General features: G+C 45.4%; 1 protein-coding gene across 1 annotated transcript; it reads right to left on the reverse strand.

The window, feature by feature from the left end:
• Nucleotides 1-3,960: 3,960 nt before the first annotated feature.
• On the reverse strand, nt 3,961-9,568 carry LOC109769744 (uncharacterized). The gene is made up of 10 exons (XM_020328467.4): nt 9,377-9,568; nt 8,515-8,675; nt 7,997-8,128; nt 7,844-7,894; nt 7,459-7,555; nt 5,846-5,892; nt 5,466-5,682; nt 5,053-5,182; nt 4,913-4,955; nt 3,961-4,154 (listed from the first exon to the last, which is right to left on the reverse strand). Exons 1-10 carry the CDS (start codon nt 9,420-9,422, stop codon nt 4,080-4,082), a joined length of 999 nt encoding a protein of 332 aa, XP_020184056.1. The 5' UTR covers nt 9,423-9,568; the 3' UTR covers nt 3,961-4,079.
• Between the last annotated feature and the right edge of the window lie 763 nt (nt 9,569-10,331).

A 10,331-nucleotide genomic window follows, 5' to 3' on the forward strand; every position in this document is an offset into this window, starting at 1 on the left:
TGGATTTGAACCAAGAAGTTTGTAAGGGCAAGGAGATCGCCTACTTCGTGAAGATCCACCCGACTCAGGCAAGTCTTTCGTGAGTGATGGTCATGGTGGGATAGACAAGGTTGCTTCTTCGTGTACCCTTCGTGGGTGGAGCCCTCCGTGGACTCGCGCTACCGTTACTCTTCATGGGTTGAGTCTCCATTAATGTGGACGTACGATAGCACCACCTATCGAAACCACGCCAAAAAAATTTCTCGTCTCCATTGCGTTTGCACACTCTAATCTCATCCCTTTACTTTCTTGCAATTTGCAAACTTTACTCTTTCCTTGCATGTACTCTTGGCATGCTTGCTTGAAATGTACTATGAGTGCTTTAACAGGTGCTAAATTCAACCTTAACTTGAAGAAACTAAAAACTACCACCTTTGCTTCACACAACCCCTCTTCTCATTCCTTTCATTTGTCGACCTTAAATTCTCGATTTCGTGTTCATGCAAAGTGTCTGGCCGGAGTAACCAGCGCCAGCAGGCTCCCTAGCCGCCTTCTTTCTTCCGGAACCCACCAACTCCCTCGCTGCGTCCGTCGCCGGCACAATTCACTAGTTGAGGAGCTCTGTAGAGGCGCCATGGCATGCATTGATTGCTTTGTTTGATTAGCTGCTGGTGCTTCCTTGACTTTCGGTTGATTAGGAAGATTAGGTGCTCGTTGTTGCCGTGGTTGTTTGGCTCTGTCGTTCTGTCAGCTCACGGACTGGCCGGATTAGGTGCAAGATAAGTTTCTGAGCTGACCAAGTTGTCCCCGCTCTCGCCTGTGCGGGCGGACGATAAGCGGTGGCCGCCGGCGGCGTTGGTGGTGCTGAAGGTGCAGGACAACTCAGCGGCCGAGGCGTACAAGCAGCGCCTGCGGGCTGTGGCTGTTGGAACGTACGAGCAGTACCTACGGCTGCAGGCGTTGAAGATCACCTTCTGCTTCATTTCCATCGCGCTCTCCGACCAGCGGGGCTACGCCAGCCGTCACGAGCTCGCGTGGCCGCTCGAGTCCCTCGCCGCATGGGAGGTGGAGGTGGTGGCCGTGCTCTGCGAGGGGACCTCGGTGCGCCGCTGACCGAGTAAGAGTGCAAGACGGCGGCGCGGCGCCGAGTCCGACGGTGGCCGCGACGTCGAGTCCGACGGCAACGAGCGAATTAGTTGTTGGCATCGTCACCACCGTCCACCGCAGTCGCCCGTGGCGCTGGAGGCCGCACCGCCCACGGCCTGGTAGAAGGTGTCGGAGGCGGAGCGCGTTCGACGATGGCCGCGGCAAACTAGTCTCAAGGCAGCGTGGCGAATTAGTCCCGGGGTAGACGTTAACTCTTAATCATATCCCGTGTATACAACCAAATATCGTGTAGTTACGTGTGACGAGTCAATACAGGACACCAAACACCGTGCCAAAATCGATCCCCTAATGCAGGCAGCCTTGATGTGGGCAACTAAACTAAGTGCATATTTTGGTTTTTTGCATGTTTTTGCTCAACTAGGCTGAAGTGGGACAAGTATGCAATACAGACACTTTCAGAGATTTCAACCAAACACATCCTTAGCTTACGTCGCATGACATGGTATGTATTTAAGAATTTGTTAATGAGGTATCCGGTTGTGGACGCTGACATTTGAGAGATATGCGAGAATTTGCTAATGAGGTACCCATTTATTTTTTTGAAAGGAAAGCGGTAGGGGAAGCCCCCCACAGCGAGTTTTTTTTTTAAATAATAAGAACACAAATTCGCGTCCGTGAGGACTTGAATCTGGGTGACTGGGTTGTACATCCACTCCACTAGCCAAGTGAGCTAGGCTCACTTCCTATGAGGTACCCATTTATGAACCAGACATTTGGGAGATGACTGGTTTGTCCACGGACATTCAAGGGCAGATTTGTTAGCCCAACTCCAATGCGTGACCTCAAATAGTCTAGCTGCATCGGTTTGGGGGTAAACAGGCAGAATATGCTGCCAACGCACGGGAGCAAACGGATCGCTGTCCGTTTTTGGTCCGCTTTCGACCCATTCCGGGCCCAAAGTTGGGCCATGTTTGATGCCGAACGGACACGCGCGGACAGGCGGGATGCGCGCCCTAGTCCCCCTGGCCTACCCGTCGGGGACACAGTCACTTTTCTCTTCCCCTTCTCTTCTCTCCGGCCACCGACCTCCGACCCCGCCATCGCCGCCGCCACCCCCATTCCCGGCCACGTCGCCTTCCATCAAGGCCGTCTGCCCCACAACCACGCCATGTCATTGCCGCCCCACGCCCGCGTTTTAGTAGAGCTTTTGCCGGTGTTCGTGGTTCCTTGTTGCTGGTGGGAGAGAAGCTACGGCCGCCAACCGACCGTCGACCCCAACAACTTTCGGCAGGCGCTGCATTGCCGCAGGGCACCCACCCCACCAACACCGACCTTGCTTCACTTCATCGACTTGCTCTATCCGGCCGCGTCTCCACCACGACCGCAAGGTGTTCGACGCGTTGCTCACAAGGTATCATGGATAGCGGGGATGAGTTGTTCTCTCACAACTTCATTTGTTCATCGGATGATGAAGAGCTTGTAGCGGCTGCATTGGTCGTCCACAACCACATTAATAGGAAGTGGCCTCGGTTCAGGGGATCAATCCCCGGCAATGTTACGGCCTTGAACCGCAATAGGGAGAGAGGCCACACCCTTATCTATGCCGACTACTTTGAGAATAACGCACTGTTCAAACCACACAAATTTCGCCGCCGCTTCCGTATGGCGAGACATGTGTTCAATCGTATTCGGGAGGGGGGTGGTAGCATATGACCCATACTTTGAGTGCAAAGAGGATGCCCTTGGCAAGCTTGGCTTGTGTTCTTATCAGAAATGCACTGCGGCTATCCGCATGCTTGCATATGAAATTTGTGGTGATCTTGTGGATGAGTATGTTCGTATGAGTGAGTCCACATGTCTCCTCTCAATGTATAGTTTCTGCAAGGCCGTGGTGGCAATGTTCGGCCCTGAGTACCTGAGAGAGCCAACTGCCGCTGATATAGAGAGGTTGTTGGCGATCAATGTCGAGAGGGGCTTTCCGGGTATGCTTGGTAGTATTGATTGTATGCACTGGAAGTGGGAGAACTGTCCATTTACTTGACAGGGACGGTACAAGGGGCATGTGAAAGGTGCTACTGTCATACTTGAAGCAGTGGCTTCACAAGATCTCTGTATATGACATTCTTTCTTCGGCATGGTTGGTTCTCACAATGATATCAGTGTTCTTCAACGTTCTCCGGTGATTGGATTGTAAAGACTATTTGATATTGTTTTTATTTGATTGGGTTGTAAGACTATTTCAGATGTGAAACTATTTGCTATGTTTGATTTGAACTATTTAAAACCATGCTTCATGTATGTTGGTTGATCTCGAAGGGACAAGATGCGGTCAAATGCGGTCGCGCGTTGGACACACGGCCGTCGCATTCACAAATTCGGACGGATACGGCCCCATTGCCACCCCAAACGGACGATGGGTTGGAGTTGGGGCTGTGGGTTGGAGTTGGCCTTAGGTCCGGATGTAAATGCACTGAGGACGCAACAGTGACAAGAGGCGAGTAGCACACGATGGGCGCAGTGCTAACAAAGTGGTGGTCCTGACTGTAGGAAGGGCAGGTCCAACGGATTTGTTGTCCAAGTCTGAATTTAGGCTTGCATCTGACGGACTGATAACTCGCGGGCGCTTGAATGAGCTTTAGCCGGATTTGCAGGCCTAACGTTAGTGGTAGGACACCTACCAACCATTCCTTTGGTTCGTCGTCTACTGGACCAGCTAACCATGAGTGGGCGGCGGCAGTTTAGCGCAATCGCAATGTTTAATGCACAGGTTAAACCTATCCGTAAGAGAGCGAAATCTACTCGTAACAGGTCCACATTCTGATGCACACGCCAGAGAAAGCCTTGTCAGATAATTAAGTTAAAGATACGGGAAGCTGCCTCCAATCCAACTCTTATTTTTATTGTTGTCACGGATCAGCGATCCACATGCATTTCTGTATCCCTTGTGTTCAAAAGATGGGGCAGTTCAAGTCTATATCACAGAAGTCGTTTCTCTAGAATTCCAGCATTCGGCCCCTCAGGATGGCCTCCGCCTTTCTGACTTCCTTCACTGGTCCAATGATGAACACCTACATTAAAGCAGGCATGAACAAGAGGATTAGTAAAGCTACGAAAATCAAGGATATCATGTTTTGACTTTAGCCTTATTGACAAGGAGAATCAAAGACTATTTTATGTTTCTGCGGGTACTTAAACCACTTTCTCACTAGGTGTTGGCGTTGGATTGCATATCCATACAACAGAAAATGACTTGCATATATATAGTATGATAACACGACAGCTAAGTTGTATGCATACACATCAAGCCCTGGCACCCTACTGCAATCACCTCAGCCAGAAGCTAGATATATCTGTTCGTGATCAGCTAAAAATAAGTACGACTAGATTATTGTAGGCAGTGGAGAATATAAATGATGAAACAATAAGGACAAACCAGAACAGCCATATTTTGCACGATAACTATAAATCATTTACAACTAAATTTGTGGAGGACCATGCATGTGTGTGAAGCCCAAATGTCTTCTGATATTACAAACAGCCGAAATGGATTAGCAACATGATGTGCCAAGCTTAATGCTTGACAACAATAATTTCCCAGTAAATAGACCTTACTCAACAAACCCCATGACTACAAACTGCACTAGTGGCTATCAATCAATCTAATCAAGGCAGGAAGATGCATCGACACAGCAGAGCAGTTTTGGTACTACAAGCCATGTTGCTACAAAACTATAGCTATTGCTGTTAACCAATTCAAACATGGACTGGATAAATTCAGTGGACCACGACTGCACAGTAATAAATATGTCAGCTATGGCAAACCTACCCTATCTGGAGGTCCCTTTGCACCACCGATATGGATTTCAACACTGCAAATAGGAGTGAAAGCAAACCAAGGAAGACCAAATTAAATTTTGCAGCATAAATATCATGCGATATCTGAAGAATCAAGCTTAAGATGATTACTTGCAAGATTCTTTCACAGCCATTATTGATGATCCTTTTCTGCCAATAACACGACCCATTTTTCCAGGAGGCACATCTAAGAGCGAAAGGATATCCACTTCAGGAACACGAGCTTCAGCTTCAATGTCATCTGTCAACAATGTTTAATCAATTTGTTCTATAAGTTGAATATATCAAAACTTCATAAATAAAATGAATTAAGGAATGCAAAGCAAATACATCCATTGTCATTCCATATTAGTAATTATTATATGACGATCTGCACCTACAAGGCTACAATGCTGAAACATAAAGCAAACCCCAATCTTTAGGTTATAAATTTATGATTTATATCTGGAGAACCAAAAGTAAAACTGATTTGGCCATACAGTAACTTTCCTTGATTTGAACGGGAAGGGAGTAAACACACTGACCAGGGACAGTTGGAAGAGGCGGCCAATCTGCCTGCTGGTTGTCATTTATGCAAAAGCACCTACAGTATAGCTCACTTCGTACTGCCAGACGCCATGAAGATACTTTGCTTAACTTCTCCATCATTTTCTCATGTATATTGAGAAGGAAGCGCACATCATCTGTCGCTGCTCGAATCATCATTTCAGACAAGGGCCTATTTTTCCAGAAATTTGGGTCCTAAAAATCCATCAAATTACAATAAATTGTTAATTTCAAGAAAATATAGTGGCACAATGGAAAATCGTGTGCCGGGCCATTATCTAGGAAGTCCACAAGACTTCAGGCCTGGAGAAAATAATATTCCAAATAGGAGTTCTATAATTTTCTTCACAATGCTAACCTGCCTTAGAAGGGTACGGACTTCTTCCTTTTCAGGATATGGCATTCCTACATAAAGAAGTACAACAGTATCACACCACACAATCAATCAAATGCAAAGCACAAAAGAAATTGAGGTTCAATCCTTCATAGATTTAGTAAGCATCGGCATGATGTTTAGAGCAGAAAAACTATTTGGCATGATGTTTTACAGAAGCAACACACTGTTAGCAAGAGTAACGGAACCACAATACATTACTTCCATATTTACTGGATTTGATACAGAGCACCACGAATCTTGTATACCACGCAATGTACGCAAACCCATTATGTGAGCTGGGTTCCAGGTTCCCGGCAATTTGGAGGAAAATGCAGCCTACTGAGAACCCAAACACCTTATGTTACAGTCAAATCAGATGAACACCTTAAGTTAAGGCAAGTCAGATGATCCACGAACCCAAACACCTCAGTTTGAGACAATAAGACAGCCGGGTGTCTGTAAGCATCAAGTGTGGATTATGAAGAGCTCAAGCAAGATGCAAAACCACTACTAAATTGAAACAAGGGTATAAAAATCAATTTTACACCCAATTTAGAGCACCTCTGTAAGGACCGGAGTCCGGAAGGAGGGAATCGATCGCTACAGAGAGGGGACCGGGGGATGAGAGGTAGCAGGAGTAGGTGAGGAGAGACGAAAGGGGAGTAGTAGTTCAGATACTTCTTCATTCATGCCTATCTCACCAGTACACAGGGGATTAAGTACCCAACACACACGCACGCTGCTGGCCACAGATGGCCCAGTCAGCCATGGGCTCAGCCCAACCCATACTACTCGTCTCTCCCTAATCAGTCCACTGATGCAGTAGCATCAGGTGTGACAACCTCAAGCACTAGTCCTACTAATAACATACATTCTTAACCACGGTACTCAAGGCAGATAATCATGGGATCACAAGCACAATCTATTCGAGTTATTCCAGGTTCTCAACATGTGTATAAACCATTTTGTACAACACAGAAGTGGCCAACTGAAGAAGACATGCATTAGACAAATTGTGTGAAAGCATTAGTTTTAATCACAGACAAATGAACATATGCAACTTCATCATATTGTTAGACTGCGACATACGATGAGACATGATGTCCACCCAGCAATAAAGATTATAGACTACCTAACAACCATAACATGTTGAGCTTACAGTAAAATGAACACAAAAAAGAACTTGGATTGCATAACATATACGTCAAGGTTAAAGCACTAGCTGCAGCGCAAGTAAGGTCTGTTCAATTGTATTAAAAAGCGACCCCATCTTTCTTAAGGACAAGATATACGATATGAATTGGACTCCACCAAGATAAATATAGCGTGGCAATACATTAGAATATATGCTAAATGTTTGATGTTAACATGTGCAGATTAAATTAAAGCACTTGGAAGACAGCACAAGCGAATTACCAATAAGGGACTAGCCGAACCTATATAAGTTATGCCCAATTAGAAGAAAAAGAACAATAAAATATGAACAAGTATCATATATTATGAGAAAACAAAGCAAGGCTAAAACCATGTACACATAGGTTCTCTCCCAATCATGTAAAACTCAACAATTCAATCCAGTGAAGTGTAGAAAGTACCACAATAACGAGGATCGGCAAGAAGGCTCACGAAGGATATGTAAACATCATATGCTCTCTTTTTACCTTCCTGCTCCTCAATCAGGGAATAGGCTATCTGCAAATGAAAGTGATGATCGGAAGCTCCCTTTACAAATAAAATCATCTTACATGTAGCTGCTATAATAATTAACATATAGTATATCTCTGGGAAGGTAGAGGATCATGCAATGCTTTCAACCCTGTACAGGGTTACTGGTCCAAAGCTCATGATAATTGTTAAATTTGAAAGAAATTAACTTAGAAAGCAGCAGACACATATTCATTCATATATTACAAGGAAATTATTAGTGTTTTGCTTACAAAGTTATGCCACTATATCATAGTACATATGTACGGTGATTACCTGTGTATCCATCACATTATGTAATTTAATGCCAAACTGGAAATACAATGCCTGCAGCAGAATAAATTGTAAGTTTACCACTGGTCAGATACACATTTTTTGCAACGCTTATTTTAATACACCAAAAGAATATCACATCTCACAGTTAGGCACCTCACTGTCCCTTTTACAGTCATGAATAACTTTGGTGACATGATTGGACTCAAGTGCTGGTTTGCAAGCTTCAACTAGTTCTTTTCCACCCTCAATAGCATCAACCAAGTAAACAGCATCAGGAAATGCAATCTGAAAAAGCAAACGAACCAACAAAAAACAGTCATGCCTTAACATCATTACAACAATGGTGACCGATCAGACCAATCTTTTTTATCTATATCAGCAGAAATACATGCATGTGCAACCAGTTCCAATAAAATAAGAGGGGTTAGGTACACTAAGTCTAGGTTCATCAAAAGGACTTGAGTGGGTAGATCATGGCACTATAAGGTAATGAAGCAGCATTTCAAGTAAGACCATTGTAATGTGGGGTCAGGTGAGGGCATAATAATTGTCCGATGTAGGAGAAGGTTGTCTCATGACAGTTTATGATAGCCACAATTCATCCATGATGAAACAAAAGATTGCAGGAGTATAAAAATATTCCATGCCACGTGAGATTCAGTTCAGCTCACCTGCATGATACAGAGAGCACCATGGCGGCAAAGGTCAACACCTTCACAGTCAAATCCAATCACCAATTTCTTGGCAGCAGAGGGCTCAAGAAACTCAACTGGGAGTTGACTAGGTTTAGTAACAACATGAAAGGGCAGGGATGGCAATTCCGCGTTATTCCCTGCAAAAGAACACATCGAATTACAAGTACAAACAAAATAGTTCCAGTTCGTAGGTGCTTGCACACAAGCAAACACAATAAGTTCTGAATTTCTAACCAAGGTAACATAGTGTTGGTTTAGCTAGATGCAGCCTAGTTTCCTCACCAATCAGGAAAAATAACATTTTAAAACCACTGTGGTCAGCACAATCGCCTTAGTTCAGTATCTCATATACAGGAATATTGTTGGAATAAAAGCAAGGTCTAGCCTGATAGATCAATACAGCAATTGAACTCTAAAGGACGACTAGCACACGAACCAAAACAGAATCAAACAGAAAAGAAAAAACCACCGACCATGAATCCTTCCACATGCTACTATTGCCCTACTCTTGATTGAAACCATTGATCAATAGAGGCAAAATCCAGGCCTGCAAATCAACCTACAGGGAACGGAAGTTGCACGAGTAGCAGCTACAAGTCCCAACATTACCTGCCCTAAAACCCTAGCTAGGACTAAATCATGACGCGAAAACACGAACTAAAAGGGCGGAGTAAAGCAGGGATATAGCAAAGCGCAGCGATTAAACGTGAACTCCAAGAAACCCTAAGTTCGGGCGACGCGCACGCTCACGCACCGAGCGGAAGCAGCGCTACGCTCTGAGCGAGCGAGAGATATAGAGACAGGGGGAGAGGGAGAGGGAGAGGGGGAGAGAGACAACCTGCGGGGTCCTCGCCGTCGGCGGAGTTGGGGGGATGGGAGGCCATCCCTCGCCCCTCCCGATCGCTGACCGGGAGAGACAGGACGCGGACGCACCGGCAACGGAAGAGGGAATGAAGAAAGGGGACGGGGAATCGTCTGGCCCGGCGGCGTCAAGACTCTACTAGTAGTACTGGTAACTGCCCGTTGATCCGTCCGACTGTTTCAGTACTGTGCAGGTTGGACTCTTTTTCTGGGCCTGAAGCCCTCAACCAAATCTGGCCGAATGGGCTGGCCCGGCCTGTGTTATACGGGCCAGGCACGGCATGGCCCACCCAGGCATGCTAATTTTTTTTAGGGTTAGGCATGCTAATACACATGTTGTGCCGGATCGGCACGCGTCTTGAACACCAAGAAACAGAGCTAATGCAAATAACCAAATATGAACATGACATGCTACTTCTCTTCTCTTGAACACCAAGCATCTGGAGTTTCTACACTCTCCCCCTGAGCATTTTCTCCCTTTTATAAAAATGATTGAGCTTTGATGTGATCTCTCTCTCTCCCCCTTTGACATCAATTTTCAAGAAGGGTTTTTCTGGATTTTTATTTCAAATAGGTTTGGTCCTTGAGTCACAAAGCAAAGCAGCAAGTCGAATGTGATGCTGGTAGAGGACAGGAATCATTGAGTGAAGCTGGAGTAAAAAGAATGCAGGAACAAGTGGCAAGCTGTCTTTTCTGCAGTGAAATCGGTAGCACCGAGTTGTGTGCTTCGGTGGCACCGAAAGAATTCGGTTGGACCGAAGAAAACAAACCGGTGTGACCGAGTTCATCACAGTGAAAACACTAGTCACCTCAGCTCACTAGGCAAATAAGATCTCACAAGGATTTGCAAGGAATTAACTAAAAGATTTGCAATGAATCGGATGCAGGGAATGCAGAACAGAAATGAAAAGATCTAGATGAAGGTTTTTTTT

The sequence above is a fragment of the Aegilops tauschii genome, chromosome 3 (genome assembly GCF_002575655.3).
Source record: "Aegilops tauschii subsp. strangulata cultivar AL8/78 chromosome 3, Aet v6.0, whole genome shotgun sequence".
Lineage (NCBI taxonomy): Eukaryota > Viridiplantae > Streptophyta > Magnoliopsida > Poales > Poaceae > Aegilops > Aegilops tauschii.

Excerpts from the sequence above, each read along its gene's own strand:
- LOC109769744 (XM_020328467.4), bottom strand. The coding sequence starts at position 9,422 with ATGGCCTCCCATCCCCCCAACTCCGCCGACGGCGAGGACCCCGCAG. Across the intron at positions 8,129-8,514 it reads GTGCTCTCTGTATCATGCAG|ATTGCATTTCCTGATGCTGT; the intron begins GTGAGCTGAACT and ends TTGCTTTTTCAG. Across the intron at positions 5,183-5,465 it reads GCCTCTTCCAACTGTCCCTG|ATGACATTGAAGCTGAAGCT; the intron begins GTCAGTGTGTTT and ends CATTGTTGACAG.